The sequence below is a fragment of the Acanthopagrus latus genome, chromosome 9, assembly GCF_904848185.1.
Source record: "Acanthopagrus latus isolate v.2019 chromosome 9, fAcaLat1.1, whole genome shotgun sequence".
Lineage (NCBI taxonomy): Eukaryota > Metazoa > Chordata > Actinopteri > Spariformes > Sparidae > Acanthopagrus > Acanthopagrus latus.
This window is the reverse complement of record NC_051047.1, coordinates 21,465,357-21,488,494: the sequence shown is the minus strand read 5'-3', so window position 1 is coordinate 21,488,494 and position 23,138 is coordinate 21,465,357. Positions and strand designations below refer to the sequence as shown.

General features: G+C 41.7%; 1 protein-coding gene across 10 annotated transcripts in view; it reads right to left on the bottom strand.

Annotated features, from left to right (window-relative positions):
- The window catches only part of stxbp5l (syntaxin binding protein 5-like), a 134,583-nt gene extending 114,850 nt beyond the window's left edge, over positions 1-19,733 (bottom strand). For 3 of the 10 annotated variants that reach the window (XM_037109254.1, XM_037109255.1, XM_037109252.1), the window contains exon 1: positions 18,676-19,731. In XM_037109254.1, the coding sequence (XP_036965149.1) occupies positions 18,676-18,843 (168 nt within the window). In that variant the 5' untranslated portion in view covers positions 18,844-19,731. Of the gene's footprint in view, positions 1-18,675 lie in introns of all 10 variants that reach the window. The other 7 variants (XM_037109249.1, XM_037109250.1, XM_037109256.1 and 4 more) reach the window with 5 other exon arrangements.
- Between the last annotated feature and the right edge of the window lie 3,405 nt (positions 19,734-23,138).

Genomic DNA, 23,138 nt, shown 5'->3' with positions numbered 1-23,138 from the left:
ATAGGCGTTAACAAGCTTGGTTCACCACCTTATAATGTGATTAGTTCCCAGTCACAACAAGTTAACAAGGGGAAACGCACATAAAATAATTACTAAGCGTACATTCATTCTGTTGAAGCAGTCAAAATGTACATTTAGAAACACAGTCAGCCATGCAGCGACTGTTTAACCTGCTGCAAAAGACCTACGTTATGGCTGCCAGAGGCAGCATTACATCAACTCTGCTCTCTATCCACCTCCTCCCCTTTTTCTCTTCCTCTGTTGTGTAGTTTTCCCTCCTCCACACATACACAACCTTTATGCACACAAGCCTGATGTTCAATCAGATAACCCCACATAGACATCCACATCCCCCAAAAGACTGATACCACCTCATGCCACCCACCATCCTTTCTCTCTCTCTCTCTCCACACAGCATTCAGCTGCAGAGCTGGTCTAGACCCCTGGTTCTATAAATAGCAAGTAACACCCATGTCTACCATTGCCAGCAAATTGTGCTTTGAGCAGCTATATCTCTGAACATGGATCAACACAGGGAAATATGACATTAAATTCTCAAATACATCCTCATGTGATGACGGTAATTGTCTGTAACGTCATCTACGCTAATGTACAACAGCTTATGTTCATTTAGTTTAAGTGTGATGTAGCTTATTCAGTATCACAGAATCATTTACATTTGCTGTCACCTTATCATATAGAAGATGAGTGCTCTGTAGCCTGTTTTTTTGCCACAAGGGTTTAGTATGTGATTTTATCTCTCCACATGCTTTTTCACTAAAAAGACTAAGTCTAATGTAAGACTAATGTACAAGAGGTTAAGGTAGCAGGCTTTACGACATTAGCAAGTGCTGATCATTGCTTTTGCTAATTAAATTGACAAACATATTCGGTGTAGGAGTAACTTGGCAAAAAGCCAAAATGCTGGCTCTCTCATAGTCATGACTGTATCTACTTGTTGTGAATAATTATTCTTGTAACATCACTCTATGATCAAGAACAGACTTCATGTAAATGTACCAATTCAACAAGAATCACAAAGCTGTGAATCCACTACAGAAGCAGTTATATCCAAGTAATTATTTTAAGTATCTTTTCCTAGCAACAGCAGCGTCTAAACAAAGCCATCTTTACTGAACAGTGGGTACACAGATTCAGAGTTCATGACATTATGTAAGACTGAAAAGACACCATCATATTCACATACTGGTGGACAAATGATTCCTGGGATATGCATGACAACGAAAACCATTAGTAAAAAATGTATTCAGGCAGCATTTGAGATAGCTGATATAAGGTCCTGATCGGTCCTACAGCCTCTAACAACCCCAACAGTGAGTAACCTTCCTTTGGTCCTGCCAACTTATAACGAGATGCATTCATACTACCTACATTTGTAGCTTTTTCAGTAGATCCCAAGTTTAACTGAATATATTCTTATCAAATAAGTTTCCCATTATGTCGCACACATGAACACTTCAAATAAACTACAAGAGAAAACAAGAATCAGACCAGGACTGTGGGAGTGGGATTATCCTGAATTTACACCTGTACAATCTAATGCAGTCTAATAAAACAGCCCTGCATTACACTAATATTTTCAAAGCAGATGTCATTTAAGTTGACCTAAATTATCCAGCTACTTTTCAAAGCATGTCATCAATTGAGTATGCTACACACTGAGACAAGTAGTAGTCAGCCAGATGAAACCGGCTCAACTTAATGACTGATACACTGCTTCAGACCTTCAATATGACACATGTCACAACATAGTGACATAGCTGAAGGGCCCCAGTTGATACTGCTGAGCTGGGATATATGTAATCCACTGCCCAGACGGTACAGCCTGACCTTGATAGCGCTTGGATACATTTATCTACACAACACCAAAATCACAAGGGAAGCATTCAAGGGAAGCAAGAATAAATGGAGGAACGGATGAAGAGGCCACTTGTAGTGTGCAGTTTGAAGAAAGAGCACTGACAAGTGGTAAATTATGTATAGCGAGAGTAGCATGTGTGTATGGACAGCAGAATAAAGTAAAAGGAAGCCCACAGGCAAAAATGTTTGAAAAAATAGAAAAACCTTTTCTCCACATGGATCTAATTTAGTTAGAAGATATAAGGGCGAGATTGACTGAGCTAAAGTGGTCATCATGAACTAACATTCGACAACAAGCCACATATTTTGTCCTTAAAAAAGAAATAAACGGTTTGATCTTCAGTTTCAGTGAGGTGGACAGGGGGGACAACAGACATATGGTTCATATCCCAAACATATTATTAATTAACAGCATGCATGTCCAGTTGTTGGAAGTGCTCAGCAGTGCATTTACACTTATCTAGAATTATTAAATGGCCACATGAGCAAACGTGTATTCATTTCTATAGTTTTCGAATTTCAAGCCCTTTAAAAGTAGTGTGACTTCCGTGTTTTTCTCAGCTCTATTATCTGGAAGATATTTTGACATTCGGTTAAAGCTGAGGTTTTTCCACTGCAGTTTAAAGTGCTGGCTAATGGAGCAAAATATGTGACATTACTGAAAGTAATGCCAGACAGAAATTGCTGTTAACTTCAGTTGCAATGTTTAAGCTAGCTAATGGTGAGTTTGGCAACAGCTTCAGGATGGTCGCTTTCATTGTTTGACATTTTAGTTAGGTTGAAATACAAACCGTCACTAACCTTTAAAATTCTTTGAAGAGGTTAGCCTCTCAGTTGTTTAGCAAACTGCAAGGCTTCAAACTGCAGCTGGGACACATCCAGGTTTGAGCTAACGTTAAGCTAACAGTAACATAACCTGTGATAGCACTTAGCTGTTTTGGTTTTTTTTTTTAAAAAAGAAGAGCTAACTTTACCGTTCACTTTATTTCTCTAGTGAAGAAGTTGAGAGACTCCTTTGTCCGACAACAGAAGCATTTATGTCCCCTTGGTGTCAGCAATCATTAAAACAATAGCATGTAGATAATTTGCATTAGTAATCAGCAGTTGTTAGGCGGTTGCGCAGGGTCCACGCGCCCACACGCAGCTCCAACTGAAATACGGCAGTTGGTGGATGCGAGCGAGTTTGCATATCCAGTCAAGAGAAGGTTGATAAATACCTTAAAATTAAGTATTTTGATGGAGTCCAGTTTCTTCTCAGGTATTGGTAAGATGGATGTCTAAATACATGAGTGCTGGTTAGAAGCCTACAAACTGTATGGCTAGCCACATCGAAGTGCAACAAACAAGTGCAACAACCTCTTAAAGTGAAAGTTTAGGCCACGCCCCTTCCGGTGAATGCCTTTCTGAAATAGTTTGTATAGTAGTGGAGAAAGACAAATATTCCCCTTGAATTGAACTACACATATGATGTTTGTCAAATTAAAGTAAATATCATCTCGTTTTGTGTTAAACTGCACCAACACCAACATGGCTGACAAGAGCAGTTATGTGAAAGACTTTGGCACTTATGATAATAATAACAATAATAATTGTAGCCTCCTGTCAGTAATCAAGTGTAACTAAGTACATTCACTCGAGTATTGTATGAGAGCTGTACATCATACAACACTGCCAACAGTAGCTATGTGTAAAATCATGACAAAGCGCAACTGTGTATGATAGGATCAATAATGCAAAATGTTTATATCAAATTGTTAAAAGTGATATGTATCAAAACATATGGTTTTGTAAAGAATTAAAAGGACTTCTCTTCACAAACTGTTGACAACCACAAGCACTCTAACTCTCTCTATAATGATATTAGGGATGCTCAATAAAAGCTGTAGTAACAAGCCTGTTGGCTTCATCAGCATGATAGAATGGACAAATGTGGTATATATTTCTAATCACAGATGGTTTGATATGTCAACATTTTGTGGGTACAATTTAATGATATTGAAGTTATATATCTTAAAGCCACCTAAACGAAATGTTGTTCAGTCGAGAATATTTCTATTTATTATACAACTGTAATAGTATTGGTGTTTCAGCAAAAATAAAAGCCTGAGAAATTGAGATTATGGAAATAATTAACCGGTGTTTAGGGGGTCACAAAAGAGGATTCTAGATGACTAAAACCTACATGTGAACCGCACCTAAAATAAAAATGGGACCTCTTCATTGTCATTATAATAATAAAGTTTTAGAATCCATAAGCACAAATCAACAGGCTTCACATAGAGTTGAAAAAGGTTCTCCGTTGGTTAAAACACTCATCTGGGCTATACACACAGGTAACTACTGGAGCACAGACCTTGCAAAAATTGAAATGATTTAAAAGGGAGAAAAAACAGTTGTGTAATAGTTGTTAAAGGTCAGAGGGTTGCAGGGTGCAAAGGGAAAATATGAATGATATATACTTGTAAAATAATTGTAGGCTACATGGTGAAAAAAGAAAAAACAAAAAAGCACACTGAAGCGAAGCTGATCTGAACGTGAAAGTGTGTTTCAGTCATGTTACTTCAAGCTGGTGAGTAAGGAAGTGTTGTAACTCACTAGAAACATATGAAAGCATGTCTCCTTGCATTACTCATCTACCGTAGATGTATTTTACATACGGCTTGTCTGTGTGCGTGTGTGTGTGTGTGTGTGTGTGTGCGCACATACAGATTGTGCCACCGTATCACCCAGGTGTGATACACCTGTCCCCTCAGGCTACATGTCAAGATGAGAGACAGTAGCGCAGTGAAAAGTAGAGTATTCCCATCACATACATCTACTCCAATTTACCGAGACTTTACAGAGCCAGAGCGCCCATCAAACAAACAAAGATACGCAAGGCTTCACCCTCCAGTGTTAAAAGGGAGATATTTTGAGGTTGCTCTAAAATTCCTTTGATCTAGTCGGGAGCAGCCCAAAATAAAAAAAAAAAATAATAAAAAAGAGGCAAATGTGAACGTGGGTAGCAGAGAAGACGTTCGGGGGAGGAGAGGAAGAAGAGATCAGGGGATTCTGAATGTGAAGCTGGAGTTGAAACACACGGTAGTTTCACAACACAGCAGGATCCCATTCATCCCTTTACTGTTAAGTTATCCATAGGGTCTTCCTCAGGACCCCAGTTAATATCTATACAATATCCAAGCTTGCTATACCCTGAAAGAGCTGTGTTTTCTAAAGGCCTGCTGCGCAACTACAGTCTGTAGGCTCCCATTTATAAACATCAAGGTTTCATACAATTGTAATGTCAAAAGCTTTTCGATGACTGTCTTCAAATATGTATCAGGCAATTACAATGGAACCTTTGATAGCTTCAGACCTCTAAAAGTCCCCAAAATGAGGTTTAAACTGCTGTTGAATACAACTTAGATGGACAAATTGAATTTTCTATTTAACAATATTTAGCCCTCATGAACAATCAATTTCCTTTCATCAAAATATCAAAACAACTGGGAGATTCATGTTTATAGCTATTTGCAAAAGAAATGCCTGTTTTCACACCGAATCAATTGTGTTTCAGTTCACTTTTATGAACAGAAGTCAGAAAAGCTCTCGTTTTGCTCCAGTTTTGGTCTCAACAACCTCCTAAGCAAACCACGAGCACATCTCTGAGTTTGCAAGCCGGTGACTGCAGTTCAACACTGCGTTTCAACATCTGCATCTGTGAAACAAGTGGATATTTTTTAAGAAGCCCAGAGGACATTTTCGAGCCGAGTTTATGGTGCATTAACACAGATAATTTGAACGGGATATCTGCACATCTCAGGCCTCATGATCCTTTACTAAGCCTGACCAAGAGGGTTTGTTTCTAAACCTACTCAGAACACAAGGACAGCATTGTCACAAGATCAAAATTAAAATTTTAAGAAAAGAAATGTGATGCAACATGAAAAAGGTGACATTTGAAAATATCTGTCATTTGCAGAAGCATTCCTTAAATTTATTCTGGTGATTATGTTATGACAACACATCTGCCAGGCTTCTGCTGTTCTACACACAAAGTTTGGTGTTTCTTTTCTGTGAAACAACTCTCAGGCACAGGAAGTAATGCAATATTCATCACCTGTTTGCCTAACATACTAAATAGTTTAAAGAGAACCGAGAACCAATACGGCAAAATGTTCAAATGAAAATGCGTCAGCAACAGGAACTTGCCTCATTGACAGAAAATACAAAGAGAAACACCCACGCTGCTTCATCGAGAGGTGATCTGAGCAACCACGGGAATGATTGTGTGGCGCTAAAATTTGAGAGAAAAAACAAAAGCCCTTTATAACAAATGTAGGTGTGCCGTGGCAAGCAAGTAGCGAAGTATGATCTTTTGATATCCAAAACCATCCTTGGTGTCTTTGGAGATGAATCAAGTGATTCAAGGTTTCCAGGGTGTGATTCTTTATCGTGCTGAAAGCCGAAGGATGAAGGGAGTTTCATTCATCACTGAGGCTGAGGCTGATCTAATAAGCACTTCCTCCATGCACTTGCCGCATGACACATGAATGCACATCCACACACACACACACACACACACACACACACACACACACACACACACACACACACACACACAGCACAACAATGTGAACAGGGTGAGAATGCAGTGTGAGAGCTCGGAAGTATGAGAACAAATGAATGAGCCTGGGTAAACCTCCCTTCCCTGCTGACTGTAGTGGGCTCATTTGTATGAGAGCTGCAGACTACACAGTATTATGTGTGTGGCCAGAGGGGGGCGGGGGAGAGACAATAGTATGTATATATGTTTGGAGTGTCTGTAAGCATTTAAGCATTTATATTGCATCCACGTACACCGCATGGTTGTTTTGGTTTCGTAGAGACGATCGTGTACACGTAGGTACATCCTGAACAGTGCAGTGCAGCACATGGGCCTGTTACCTGGCAGCATTTAACACAAACCTCTTCAGGGTCAAATGCGAGAAATGTTAGGTATGTGTCTCTTCAGATGAAAGCGTGGGCTTAACAACCCTATGTACGCGCATACATATAATTTCTATTATATAAGCGCGAAGCGAGCGTCTCTTGTTTATGTGTGCGTGGAGGAGGTGAAGGATGTGATTGCACACTGGGGCTTCATGTCGTGCTTTCATGCACCCGTGGGGTCAGAAACCAGCTATGTGTGGAAGTACTGTATATGTGGTTTAACCTCTTAACCCCGGCAGCAGGCATGTCAGTGAATTAGCCGTGGCATCATCATCCTGCCTTAGGCTTGATGGAAGAAGAAAAGAAAAAAAAAAAAAAAACGGGAGCAGACAAAATAGTCACGTGTATCACCACCCACGACACTGTGGCTCAACATGTCACTCTGACCCCACACGATCACTAGAGAAGGAGCCACATTCACACACGATTGGATTTCAAAATAGTGCGTCGTTTTTAAGGTACGTTTCCCGATATTCTAAGTTGTGCGTGGGTTGAATAGCCGTTTACATTTATTCCGACAGTTCATTTGAAACAGGCTTAGTCGTCATCTGTAGCTGTTAGCTTGCACAGTTGGTTTGATACTGTATGTTGAAACTGAATCCACATAAGAGTTAAAAATCAATTCTTGAATAATTCAAAAGGGGCATCGTGACCTTTGATGTCAGAGTAGGGTGAGACGACTCTAAAGATAAGATAAATGCTACCTTGGAAACTGGTTCTGACTAAATTTTGTTGTTTAGGCAGGAGGCAAGAAATCTAAGAAGAGCTTCACAGCTCCTGCCTCATCATCGCCGGAATGAATGTTTGAACGTTTCTGAAGCCACTGAAACATTCACATTTGTATGCCTCATAAGCTAAGCACTATATTGACATTTATAAACAACGTGTCATATCACATTCCCATTGTTTTTGACCTCATTATCACATTGGGAGGTGGTTAAAATAGCTTTCTACTGACCTTCTTTGCCAGCAAAATAGGAAAGATGATTTAAAAAAAAAAAAAAGAATTAAAATGACAATGAGCTAAAATCAGGAGGCATGTCTGTGGCCCTTGCTATCTCCAATTACACAAGACAGAATTTATGTATTTATGCAAAATGAGATGAGTCACATTTATTGGCTGAACATCACAGCAGCTATTTACAGTCAATCATAAGCACCGCTTCATCTGTAAAGACAATGGTTAAATGCTTTATTTTGATTACTCCTGTATATTGAGATGTCCTTAAAATCAGTAAAGATGCATAAATATAATGCTGAAACACTAGAAAATAAACAATCCAAAGCAAACCTTCCAAAACATACTGTCTCTTATTTATCCCTCGGATCTTATAACGAGTTACGTCTCTATTATACAAGAAATAAAAAAGAAAAAAAAACAGAACTCCAGCTTCTACATTCACCCTTTGGATTCTCTCAGAGAAACATTCTGTACATGAGGTTTGTCAAGTGCTTGTCAGGAGCACTTAAGAGCAAAGGGATCTGCTAACCACTCAGAGAGGCAGGAGAGAAACCATATGTTGGTTTAAAGCTCTGCAGCGCTGCAGTTCCAAGTGGATTGTTTTCCATAATAAAGTTCCTACTCAGCAGTCTTAGTCATGCACTGAAACATTGTGTTTGCATTGTGTTGCACCGTGAAGTTCACAGAATGGGTAACAAGTGTGTGAACGTTTTTATTACTAAAATAGATTGTTTCCCTGCAGGCAGCGGGTTAAATGGCAAAGGAGAAGAAGAAGAAGAAACAGAAGAAGGTCAGGTCGGGTTCAGACCTCGTGTGCCCCCTTATTTCAGGTATGGTAATCAATGGTGAGTGACAAATAACTGAATTTTGCCATGAGTCAAACATGTGCTGGTTGTCAGTGGTGATTTTATAAGATACTTTTAGAACATTTAGTGCACATGATGGTCAGTTTGCGTTGCTGCAAAACCTATTGTCCTTTGGAAACAAGTTAAAGATGGAGTTGGCTCCACAGGAGCTCCGCGCTGATTCCTAAATGCGCTTTTCCGAGGGAACGCACTGGAGTGACGAGTCTCTGTTCGATCAGCCCCTAAGTCAGTTCTGAGAAAAAACACAGCCAGCCTCAAAGACAACGCTTCTACTACTATGATTTCTAGGGTACAACACTGCCGTGGTCATGGCAATAATTGCTAATCACCTAATCTGGCACATCTTAACAGATGGATTGTTTTTTACTCATCAAGACAATCACGACATTTATTGTTCTTTTGTGTGGGTCAACAGTGGATTTAAGATGAGTGATCTCCGCAATCTTCTTTCTCCCCGAGGCGTGAACATTTAGTGTAGCCACGGAAACACAAGCGAAAACGACAGTGTGAAAAACAGACAGAATGCTTTGACGATGGAGCCTTTCAGGAAAGCGTTGGGCCTTACAAAATTGCCTGGAGTGATTATCTGTCATAACATCCGTGGGCCTAATTTGAAAGGTAAAGACTAAATGAAAAGTTTGATGGCTTTTCTGTCAAACTGAATTCCACCCGAAGTTTGCTCTCGCGAGGAGCTGCGTACCACACAAAAGAGGAATTACGCAGCGGTTGATGAAGCACCTCCAAATGAAAACAGATTTCGGGAGAGGGAAGTCATGTGAAATTGAGTGAAATGAAGGGCTGTTGGAAAAGCTCACTCCATTATATTTGCACAGCATGAGGTGAGGCAGGCCGTCTGCCGGCACCAACAGACAGAATGGACCGAGCGTTTTGAAAGCCCACACAAAATCAAGAGGGGGCTATTTTCCTTTCTCAAACGCACACAGTAAAAAAAGTAACCCAGATATGATAGAATAGTTCATGTTTGCACAGCATGTTCGTGTTGTACAGATTTAATGCTGTTCTTCGGAACGCTTCAATTTCTTTTTTTTCTTTTCTTTTTTTCACTCATGCCACACAACCAGAAAACATCCATCACGAAAGGATACCTGGTCACGTATTCTGCTATTCTGCTGATTTCTCTAATATGATTTTGAAGAAAATAGTGAGGGAGGAAATATGACACATGTCCTACACACACTGCACTTTGTGAAAACCACCCTGCTCTGTCTGACTCGTATGCAGTTTGCTCAACATTTCCCCTCTCATATTGCTTTTTCCCCCCATCTTCTCAGCCTGACACCAACTCCTCCTTAATTGATCCCACACAGGGGCTTCTGACAGGCAGTTGACACATGGAAATGTGAGACTGGCTGGAAGTCAACCCACTGAATCATCACAACCTTGGAGATCTTGCACGGTCTCCGGCGAGGGGAGTGAGGTGATGTCATCTTTACAAGCCCATGTTTCATACTGTCAGAGGGAAGAGACTCGAGGAGGCACCCTTACTTGTAAACTCTTTACTTTGACCAAGAGAAAAAAAAATTTCTTCAGCAAAATACAGCACCTGACCAAATGAATAATAATGTTTATGACTTCAGCCTTTCATCACTATCATTGTCTGAACATGGGGTGACTAAGAGAAATGTCTGACAAGTTGACAAAATACAAATTTGACATGCTAATGAAAAAAATGTACCCGATTTATAATTGGTCGAATAAATTATTAATAGGAGATTGTTGGGGTCTATCGATAGGCCATGAGCAGGGCTTTCCCCAGCAAGCCCGGGGTACACATTCTTTGCCTGACCGGAACACAAGTTTCTGATGTGACGTGACTGAACGTAGTTATTTCAACTCACACTATCTTTTCCTAAAGCTAACCAAGTTGTATTTATGCCTAAACCCACCCAAACTGTGACTGTTTCACAACATTAATAACAGTCCAAAAGTCAAAATGTGAAGATTGTTTTCAGGATTTACTCATGTCTGATTTTCTGATTTAATGAACACAGTAAAAAATATTTTAACAATGGAACCCTAATAAGAAATGTGATTGTTCTGGTGTTGTGGGTAATCGCACATTATTCTTTTGAGATTAATTATTTACTAAAAGAGATTACAAATGTAAATGGGGTCAAGTTGTCCCAGCAGTGTACTTTTTTAACAAGCCCCACATTCCAAAATATTAAAAACACTTAAAAAACTAATTGAGGTTAGATACGAAATTTCAATTGCAGAGAGACCACCTGTAAAAGCACCATTAACCCATTTTCTCCAACATTAAAAAATGCCTCATGTTTTCATGACAAGTAACTTTAGGCAGTTATCAAATAATGATTGCTCTCACTGTGAAGCAGAAGCGCAAATTGCTGCTGATGTTGTTATAACATCGCAAATCCTCTCAGGAACGAGATCTTTGTGGATGTTTGGACATAAAAAGTCTAAATTTGACTACTGAATACAGGCATAAGTAGCTGTGTGCCTTCACACTGCTGCATAGAACCACTCACAGATCGTACACCTGACGGTCAAAACAGCCAGGCGTAGTTAGCTCCACTTCTGCATTAAATTAAATCAAAAAGCGGCGCTGCACTCAAGCGCGCTCTCACGTATTTATTTCATATCGGCTTACGTTTGTCTGGGACAATGAGAATATTCAAAAATTCCAATTAATGGGGTTGGAAGCATGTTCTTCACAGTGACAACTAGGACTTAATAAATATGGAAATCATCACTTTTCAATGATTGAAATTCAATAGCCAGTACTCCATTTGAGAGAGGTGATGGAATGAAAAAAAAAAAATGAAATGGCACATGGAATATGAATGAAGTCAGCTGAGGTAAAGACTTCCCAGAATGCAAATGACATTCATTATGAAAGACGCTGGCGATAATTAGCATCAAACATCTGGCCGTTAGTGGTTCTCCAACTGTGAAGAGCTCATATTTTCAGATATACAGGTTGTACATAGCCTTTTCTTAATTCAGTGTCCTCTCTCTTTTGAGAAGCTTCTAATATGAATCTGTCTGTCAGATTTTAAACCTGCTCCACCTGCTTGTGTTGATCTGATGAACTTATGCATACAGTTACCCATTTACTATACACATCCAGAAGATCCAGAGAAAAACTCACATTCATTTGGGGTTGTGCTTGTGTCCAAGTGATGAATGTAAGTGTAATATCCACTATGTTTGTAGTTTTTGGTCTCTACTAGCTCCTCGGGGGAAATGTGTGGCTCTGTAAGATGCTAAATGCTCCAAAAAGTCTGCTGCGGTGACGAGAATGAACCGAAACAGTGAAGTTGGTGGTTGAATACCAAAACAGTGGGCTCAAAGACAGCAAAAAGGAACACTAAGAAGAAGTGCAGGGTCGGTTGATGATTCCTATCTCGTTCACTACAAGTGAGCACTGTTACATGCAAGCATCTGTGATAATAGGAGGTGGAGGGGATGCTTGAGTTGCAGGCAAGAAGATTGCAAAGCCAGTGCTCTCAGTTAAAGACTGTGTTTCAACATTTCAAGTGTGAAACCACCAGATACATTTGACATAGGGACTGCAGTTTTTCAGAGACCTCGGTACAATTTCCAGCCATGTTTGTTGCACAAAAAAAATCATCTGTTTCTGTTTATTTTCTAATACAATCTCTCTAAAATATAACCTGTCCTTGCTGTAAGAGGACCTTGTGTTGAAAGAAGGAAAAGTACTTTAAACTAAGCTATCAGCGAAACCAAATAAAGAACAATAACCATCAGCCGTAATTCTACGGTGAAATTGATGCATTATTTTGTCTCCTCCCTGCAGAGATCAATATCCCCAACAGAAGAACCTTAAATTATCTGAGGCCCGCATTCAGCAAGTTGCTGACTCAGGTCTTTGCTTCCTGCAGAGTGTTTCGCTTGGCACGCCACAAACTTTGTGCTCCACCTCCCCTCAGAAGTGCTCTACGATTGAGACATCTGGACACTGCGCCGACGTGCTGCGTGCTGGAAATATCTATAGGGGCATTAAGGATACACACTGGTCTGCGAGACTGTTTACATCCTGCATGCATTGCAGTCACATGAGGCTCTGCTGTAAGGACGAGCATGCGTCATCACACCACTATCAGCAGTAGCTTGTAGCAGTTGCACAAGATGGGACGGATCCATGATTCAAGCTGTTTACACCGAGTCCTGGTCCTGTCATCAGCATGTGGCTCCAGAGATCAAGATTTGTGAGACTGTGCAATGTTTCTCTGCTGCTGAGTCCTACGTGTTTGACGAGCATGTCCCTATCGTGGGGTTTTCTAACAGTACGACAACCCAATTTGGCTGTTGTTGAATCAGCCCTTTCTTCAAGGCTTGAACATTTTTCAGACAACCTGTGCTGTTATTTGCACAGTGGTCGTTTTCGAGCAAGTTTGAGCAAAAACAACCCTTTTCAGAGAGAAGCCAAATATTCTCAAAGACAATCAAATTGTCTTTATCAAAGCAAAGAAAATCTGCCTGCATTGTGAGCCAATTTTGACTGGCTAGAATTCTTAAAACTAGTATAACAATCTGGGTACCGAAAGACCGAAATGGGCCACATTTAAAGCAGGCTGCGCTTCTTACATGCAGTGGAAAGTCAGTTATTTAAGAGAGAAAATGTATTTTAGTCTCTCAATTGAGCTGACATCAGGATAATACCTAAACACCTTTTTAGCAGAAACAGAGATTACAGAGAATGGGAAAAGAGAACACTCACTGTACGTAAGTGAAAACACACAAGCTGTGTGAGAACACATCGTGCCCTTCTGTGTCTGCAAGCTTTTTATAGAAGAAATTACAGCATCTATCCCTCAAAGTTCACCAGCTTGTGTCAACAGTTTCTCTAAACTAATGGAGAGCACATTCACCCAAGTTTTTTTTTTTCTCTCTGTGTTTGACTTGCTGTTCTGTAGTTTTTTTTGTTGCCAGAGGGAAAGTGGATTTATATTGTCTGCTCATGTTTGACTTCTGTGTGACATGAATGTTTGAAGAGTTTTGTGTCGGAGCCACTTCTGCTTTCTGGGATTGACTAGAAACAATTGTGTTTGAAGCTAAATCAACACATTATGGGCTGTTATGGAGGAAAAACATACATGAAAAAAAGGTTGTAGGCAAGTGTATGAGATCAATTTGGTTTAAAAGAGAAGTGCTGTGTTCGCTCTGCGAGGCTGGAAACTGTCAGCATCATGCGTCATGGGGAATGCAAACCACTTAATAAATAAAGCCTGTTTGGCCTCAGCCTTCATTTATCCTCCTGCCTTCCTTCTGTCCGCCTCTTTAGTTCTATTACATCATAACACCAACACATGTCCAACATGACTACCCTGCGTCGCGTGAGAGAGACAGCTGAAACACCATACAGTGATAACATTTCTGACGTATGCTGTAAAGTAACAAATAATACAGTTGATTAGGCGAGTGATTTTTGCTCATGGGAGTATGTCTTCTCTAATCAGTTACAAGAATAAATGTTGGCCGCTCACATTCCTGCAAACCACACATATGTTAAAACTTTAGATGCAGTTTTCTGTTTTTCAGTTTTATGTAGTGACAACACTGTGCTGATGATCTGGTTAGGTTTAGGCCCAAATACCACCAGGTTAGGGCTGGGAATGTTGCCAAATGTTGTGATAATCCTGTGCTTATGTTCTAGTTCTGTTTTGACACCTAAACCATTTGGTTGGAGTTCGAAAAAAAATCTCATGTCTTCATGTCTTTAAACTGTCATGGTTTTTAGTTTGTGGTTAGTTATTTCCTGTTTTATTTTGTAGCTATATCCTCTCTACTTCCTGCTCACCTGTTGCTCCTGCGCTCCTCCTCAGCCTGATTTCCCTCTAACATCTGTCTCACATCAGCCTTGTGAGCACTGCCCTGTTCTCAGCGTCTCTCCACCTGTGCTCCGTGTCTTTGTGTTTTCCCAGTGTTCCAGATTTGTTTCTCGTGGATTTCTGCTTTTTGTCCACAGTTTTTGTATTACATTTGTCATTTTCTTCGCCTGCCTTATTGTTGCCAGTTTTTGTTGCCTGCTGTTTTTACTCTTCACACTTTCAGATTTTTGGATTCAGACTGCAGTGTTCAAGCTGAAGTTCTTTTACCTTCCTGCCTCTATGTGTGTCTTGCATTTGGGTCTATTTTTGTGAAAACCTGGCAAAAATACCTGTTTTGTTTCCTGGAAACACGGCTGGAATTGTCATAAACATCCAGTTTTTTTCTTCACAAACATGACTAGCAATCATCCCAAGGACTCCTTAAAATGTCCAATTCAACAAATGTTGAACCTTTGTGTTTCCTCATCAAAAATATCCACTGTTTTCACACTTACAAATGTTGAAACACATTCCTGAACTGTGGTCAGTGGCTTGGCAGCCTCCAACTACCAACATTTCATCCTAGCGACTGGCCGTTCTTGTGGTTTCTTATGAAGTGAAGTGATTTATCATGAACATAAATACCTTCTTATTGTGTTAATTTAATTACATACCAACACAACACACTCCAGTCCAATCTCCCTCCATCTCTCCATCTGTTTCCATGACTTTCTCTGAACTTGTACTGCTGTAAACTCACATGAACATATAGATTCAATGAGGCTCTCGGCCAGCTGGGTCCCTCCCAACTCCCTCCTTCGCCACTTCGGTCTGAGTGAGATTTCGCCAGAACCTTATTTCAGCACCTCAACACTGCTCACTACAAACACAAAAAGGTACTGTGCAGTCCAAACAAAACGCGAGTTGTTGTGTCTTCCCACACTGCACAGCGAGGACAGAAGTCACGACTAACTTTGAGAAATTAACCCAAGATGCCAAACCCTCCCACACATACCGCACCAGCTCACAGATTTGTATCCCTGTGAGGATCCAATCAAATAATATTTAGGGAAGTGAATGGAAAATTGCCGCGTCTTTCTCTCCGCCGTGCTCACGTCGAATGTTGAACCAGTCTAGCGTGAGGCACCTATTCGCTTTTTATTCAACACCTCTACATTCAAATTCAATTTTTCAAGCTGACTGGGTGCAAATCAGACTCTCCTGTGTATGCTATGCACATAACTTGTTTCTTAAATGAGTGAGGAGAAAGGTCATGGGAGACATATTGTTCTCTGTCGTCATCCCACATGAGACGGCTGTATCTCCTTTCGATGAGGAGAGTGACACAGCTGCCGGGCAAAACATGTTGGCCTTTTTTTTACGTTTCTGCAAACCGTGGATACGTTTAAATTTGTACATATGTTATGTGTATGTATGTGACCTGACTTTATCACATCAGGAAGAGGTGGTGGGGACGGTGGTGTCGTTATAACGATGGCTACCAGGAGACCACACACTGAAGACAGCGTTTTAACATTTGTAAGCGTGAAACCAATGGATCATTTTTTGGGGGTTACTGGCAACAAAATCCCATATTTGCAAACGAGATGTCAGGACAATTTCCACTCAAGTTTCGGGCAACAAAACTGAATGTTTATAGCGAGACGTTGGGACATTTTTTTAGTCGTGTTTGAGGCAACAAAACTAAGTATTTGTGATGAGACATCTGGACATTTTTGAGCCCTGATTGTGATGACAGAACCAGATAGGAAGCCACCATGTTTTAATGCATTAATGTATTGTGAAGAATTACTCAACATGTCAGAATCATACAAGGCTCAGTCTCTTGACTGGGAAATTTGATTAGAGCCACGACCTTAACCACAGACTGTTTCACCCGAGATGTAATTCACCCACACTGGTTGGTCACACCTTGCATATACTTCCTGTAAAACCTGCCAGTTGCTTTTCTCCAGCCCAAATAAACACTTTCATTGACTTTCTCTCAACAAGAGTGTTATGTAGCTGGAGTTGCGGCCGGTTGCCTGAATAAAATGCTGGTGAGTCGGCTGCCGAGCCAGCGACCGCAGTTTGAGCGTGCGTTCCAACATTCCCAAGTGTGAAACCACTGGATGTTTTTGACAAGGGACCTTCAGCATTTGTCATCGACAGCGCTCGAGATTTTTAAAGAGACCTCTGGACAATTTCTGATGGTGTTTGTAGCAGAAAAAACAGGTATTTTAAGCCAGAACATGGTCTTTTCTTTACACTAACTATCAGGTTTTCATGCCTAAACCCAACCAGAGCACGAGCACAGCCGTGTCTCTATCCCGTTGATTGAACTGGAGAGATGACTAAGCAGACTTCCTCGAACTCTCAGTCTTCCGTCCATTAAAACACTGACTTGAAATTACTTTCAGATCATGTTTCATAGTTTTAAGCTTGTTTTTAAAGCTCCACCTGGGCTGAGAATTATCATCAAGCATGAGGAAGCCACATTAACGCCCCCAAACGTATCTTTACTAAAGGATGTGGGATTGACGGACTGCCTATATTGGACAATCTAACGGACAAATCATACATAAAACCTCTCCACCCCGCTTTGAACCACGTCTGCGCCCCATTCTCAAGGAAACTGACGGACATAACTGGTGCAGCTACACTACCTCGTCCTCCCTTTCCCCATCACTCACTCCCTCTCACAGACACAGGCGCACAGTACACCTGCACACACTTTAATAAAATAAAAAACACTGGGGGGAAATGCGATGGTGGTGGTGGGGATGGGGGGCATATTTGTGCACTCATGGCTTTTTCATGAGGAGTTTGATTTAGTGGCCAATGCATTAAGGCGCTCGCTGATGGAGGAGCAGCTTCCTGCATGGGACCAGGCAATCATGCTGTTCTGTTTTTTTTTTTTTTTTTTTCCAGCACTTTCTCCTCCCTGTCTGCCCGCCCGCCCGCCTGCCTGCCTGCCTACCGAGGGTGCTCTGCAGCATCCTTTTCAGCTTGTGAATCAAACCCTCCCTCCCTCTCCCTCTTTCCACCACTGTCACTCTGCCCAATGATAATATAGCTCCTCAAACAACCCGGTTTCTCTCGGGTTCCCAATGAATTATTCACAGCCGTATCCACAATTCACCCCGTTTTCTTTTAAGGGTGAGGAAATAATCGCTGCAGTCAGCTCCAAAAAAAAAAAAAAAAAAAAAAAAAAAAAAATTAAATAAAAAATGCATCCAGAGAGGGCTGCAATGGGCGGCAGAAGCTGCTATAAATACCCCCACCTCCCTCCTCCTCCTCCTCCTCCTCCACCACCCCCTCCTTCAACCATCATCCCTCCCTCCTCCTCGGTGAAAAAGCACAACAGCTAGGACAGTACTGCAGGGTCCCTCCGCTGGCTTTGCTGTGCACTTTTTTCTTTTTTTTTTTTATGCAAGGGAGGGACACCAGTTATGTCATCGCTCCTACACCACCCGTGCCTGCTTGCTTTGCTCGCTGATGCAACCAGGAAAGGCTGCTATCAATCGACTTTCTTGGGATTGTTTATATCGTCTCTCTCTCTCTCTCTCTGTGTGTGTGTGTGTGTGTGTGTGTGTGTGTGTGTGTGTGTGTGTGTGTGTGTGTGTAGGCTACAGCAGCCTGTGCAGCATGCTGATGATGACGGGGCGCATGTACTGCTGGTGGTGGGAGCTGGAGTGTGCCCAAAACCCGCGCACAGGCGCACACACGCCGTCCACACACACACACACGTGTCCGCGGGGGCTGAGCTTTTATTGTCTGCACAGGGGAAAAAAATGGAGTGACTAATGGAACAATTATTTGTCCGCCAAGGCACCGCAAACAACAACAACAAAAAAAATGATCACAAGGTTGATGAGAGCGACGCGCTTTTTTTTTTATTTGTCTGGCTAGCCTTTGGTTGCGTCTGACTGCTGGTTGGCCGACAATTGTCTCCACTCTCCGGAGGACTGGAGACGAGGTGGTGCTGAAGTTTAAACACAAGCGGAACAAACAGCACCACAACTCTCTCCAAATCCAACTTTCCACTACATAAATCGCAACATCTGGACACAGCGTGTCTGAAAGCACCGTGTTTGTGCGTAACGATGTGAACAAAGCCAGAACAGAAGCGCTGTGGAGCTCAGATGTCAGCGGCCTAGATCCCGAACAACCCTCTTACCTTACACAGCTGAAAGTTTTCCGACACCAGCGTCTCCTGGACGTCGATCTCTTTGGGAGTTGGCGCCGCGGTGGGAGTCCCGGCCGCGCTGCCGCACGATGGAGATCCCATAGTCCCTCCCGGGGAGGAGGTGGTCAGACCGTCCAACACCTTCCGAAACTTCTTCATGTTACTACCTCGCTTGTGTGTGTGTGTGTTCTTTTAAGCTGAGGGACAGAGAGTCAAGACGAACAACTCTGCTTTCTGTGTTGTTCCCAGAGTTCCGCAAGGCTGCGAGGAAAGCACACGTCGCTTCCTGCAGACAAACAAACAAAACAAACAAAAAAAAAAGAAAGAAAGAAAGAAAGAAAGAAAACAGAGCCACCACTCTCTCTGTCTCTCCCTTAGGTGCAATTTAAAAAGTCACAGAGGCACCTCATCTTGCTCTCTGGCTGCCTGTCCGCGGGAAATAACAAGGCGTCCTGACGCGAGGATTACAGCCAACGTTGCAGATGCGGGTCGCCTATCTCATATCAGAAGCATCGCTGCTGAAACTACTCAACTTCATCCTCCTGCTGCATCCTCAAGTCACATCCGCTCCCGGGCTCGGAGAGAGATCCCGCACCTCCTCAACATAACCAGGGGGAAGCGAGCGGGGGGGAGATGGAAAGAAGAGGAACTTGGAGCCGGTCAATCCACTCTTCTCTCCCCCTCCTCTCTCTCTCTCTCTCTCTCTCTCTCTCTCTCTCTCCGAAAGCACTTTCACAGCACAGTGGTTGCCAGTAACAGGAAGAAGAGAAAGGAGGTGGTGGGGGTGGGGGTGGGGGGGGAAACAGGCTGGGAGACGCAGAGGCAATGCAGTTAAACGCGGTGTGACTCCACAGTCAGGCCGGAAAGCGAGACAAGTCAACCATCGAGGAAGGAGGAAGGAAGGAGGAAGGAGGTGTTGCGCGTCGGCGGGCGCGAGCTGGGGGTGAATCTGCGGGTGGACGCGAGGAGGGTTTGTGGAAAATATCATCCAGCTGCGCTTCAGTCCAGAGACAGAGAGACGGAGGAGCTGTCCACGGTGCTGAAAAACCATCAGCAGCCAGCCCCGCCCCCCTCCAGCTAGCTCTCTCTCTCTCTCTCTCTCTCTCTCTCTCTCTCTCTCTCTCTCTCTCTCTCTCTCTCTCTCTCTCTCTCTCGACAGCGATTGGATGGTGACGGCTCCAAATCAAATCTGCTGAAATTTTAAGGAATAGTTCACCCCCCCCCCAAAAAAAAAATTGATAAAAACAAAGAGAGAGGTAATGAGAGGTAGAGGAATCTCTAAGACATTGCATCGTGTTTTTTCTTTCTTTTCTTTTTTTAAAGCTCTTCATGACTTCTGCAGCGGTGGTTTTGTGTTAAGCGCTTTCCATTTGCAGCTGTTTATTTTTGCCACCGGATCCCTCGTCTTCTCCCTACAGCAACATCCGCACGGTGGGAGATAATGTCCATCTGCTGCCAGCAAAGAAAAGAAATGAATCCGAACTGTTCCTTCAAACAAAATGATTTTTAAAATTTTGATGTCAAGGTTGATTTGTATGACAGAATGCACGCTGTGGTGTTTGGGATGGGAATGAAGCAGCGGCAGCGGATACTTCTGTATCTCTTGTCCGATGGCAGCAGGGTGAGCAGACTGTAGCTGAGGTGAATGTTGTCTTTTAGTATCCTTAATATCACTGATGCTTTAATCACCTGCTGTAGAGTCTTCCCCCTTCCTGGGCTGTGCGTAAACCATGCCAGTGTGTGAAAGTTGACAAGAATTTTACACAAAAACTCAACTCCTGTCATGGTTTGGGGTTTTTGGTTTGGTTGTCTCCCTGTTTTATTTTGGTAAATGTATCCTCGTGAGTCGTATTTTGCTTTCCACTTCTCGTCTTTGTGTTTTTTTTTTGTTTTTTTTTTTACTTCCACCATTTTGTCTTCATTTGACTTCAGTCCTGGCTTTCTTGTCTATTCCCTGCTCCTGTTTCCTGTGCGGTACCATTGGTCCTTGCGTATCCTCAAGGTTTTGTTCCTCGGTTTTGTCGCTTTCTGGTTTGTTCTTTGTTTTTGCATTCTTAGATTTATCTTGGAAAATCTTTACTGGGTACATTTAGTTTTTGCCACGTTGTTTATGCATTAGGGTCCTCAGTTTGCAAACACCTTTTTTTTCCCCTTAAGAAGAAGAAGAACCTTTTCAGGTCTTTTTTGTTTGTACCAGGGTGGCACTGGTTTGCAACTTCTGCTCTCTGAATGCACCACAGCTGTTAACACCTCACACCACTGCTCCAGGGTGCTGCCAAAAAAAAAAAAAAAACCTCTTCGACTTCAGAACAGCTGTCCTAAAAGCACTCAGAGAGTCATACCTGCACGTTCATTCACATTTAATTTTATCAGTGTTAATTGAGGTATTTCATACTTTCATGTTCCTGGTTTCTTTGTGTTAACCATTATATGAATTTACCCTTCATTAAATCAAATGAGTCCCATTATTAATGGTTATGTAAGAGCCAATGGTCAATTGTGGATAAAGATACACTAATGGTAAAATGTTTCAAAAATAGCGGTAGGGTAATAATTACATATCAGGATTACAAACGGTCACAACTGAAATCAATCCTGGGTTTTAACTAGATTCATAAACTGACCCATTGGAACCAGAGTACCAAGCTTCAAATACACCACAATTTATTCTAAATGTCACGTAGAAAAGAATCTAAAATCTGAGTGTTGCTGTTATCAAAGGTGCAACAATGCACCGTATTTACTTGCCCACCTCCTGATTATTATTAAATCCACTGAGAGAGAAATCCCCAAATGTGTCACAGTTCAAACTAATTTTATTAAAAAAGCTTCCAACCCAATGTTCTACAAACCACAAATGTTGTTTGTTACATTTCTCTGTGTTGCAACTTATTGTTTCTTCGTGTTTATTTTCATATTTTATGTTTTGACAGCGCAGCTTATGATCTTGTTAGGTTTAGGGACAACAAAAAACGCTTGGTTAGGTTTAGGAAAATGACCTGTTTTGGCTTCAAATAACTGGTTTTGTAGCCACAAACATGGATGAGATGTCCTGACTTCTTGCCAAAAAAACATCTTTTCTTTTTATCACCGTAAACACAGCTGGAGTTTGTCCAGAGGTCTCCTTAAAAATACGCAGTGGTGTCATGCTTCCTTATGCTGAAACACAGTGCAACTTTAGCTACATATAACACATATGTTTAGACGAGTTTTATGGAAATATTTGTTCAAAAAATCTAAAGAAACATGCTGGAAAGCGGTCGATAGGTTTGACTGCAGGTAAATACAACGTTGAACTCACCGGTGTGAGTAAATACTGACTGAATATTCAATGCGGGTGAAACAGCCTTTGGGCGAGGCTGTGGTAGGAATCCTGATGAACAACGAAGAAACTGAGCCGAGCGGTTCTGAAAATCTCCTGCTATAATTCCTGTTTTCTGACATTTCATACATTTCAAGTTGTTTGCCACGACACAGTAATGGAATAAAACAGTGCTCCGCGTGTTTCGTTAACTAACGAGAAAGTGTACTCTACATTATTGCAGCAAACCTTCTCCAAAGCCTGTCATAAGTGTTCGGATTGCTCTCGTACCTTCCAGGCTGCTATTGATTTCTGTCCATTTCAGAATACCAACAAAAGTAGCTGCAAGAAAGACGGCTTTGTTCACCGCCAGTTTCTCACTTTAATTACCATCCGAGTTAAATTATGGTTGACTGGCACTTTGGTTGCCAACAAAGGCGGTTTTAAAAACAATTTTTTTTTTGGCAGCTGGGATCAGCCACCAAAAAAAAAGAAAAAATCAAACTCTGGGAAAGATTAAACAGACACGGATGTTATGAAAGCTGTAATGTGAATTTTAAAAAAGGTTCACTTTTTGGTCTGGAGAGCAGAGCATCCCTGAATCTCCTCCAACACGAAGACTCACCAGAACAGTGCCTGCAGGTAGCAGATACACAGATAATAAATAAATAAATAAATAAATAGATAGATAAAAAATAAATAAATAAATAAAGCTGACTGTGCAGAACTCTACCATGTATGAGGCTCTTGCACTTGATGCTGGAAAAATGCCAGAATTCAACATTTTACAGTTAAAAAGCATAAAAAAAAAACAAAAAAGTGAAACAAAAGACCAGATCAAAAGACATCATGAAGCATAATCATCTCATCTGAATGCTCAGGACCAGTGATATTGCATAAGGAGTTACGTCAGTAGCCTGCGCCCTCTGGCAATATGTGATGTTATCGAGTCAGAGCACAGCACACACACATGGTCTGGCCTATTCTCCAATCTGAGATAAGAAGATAAAAAGACTGCTCCGTGTGGCTCGTGAAACTAATGCCGTCCACGGAGCTGACAGGGGTGCACACTTTGCAGATGTGCTGCTGTCAACGTCCGTTTGAGTCTCTGCACTCGGGTCTTCCTCTAAAAGATGTGTGTGCTTACAGTAAG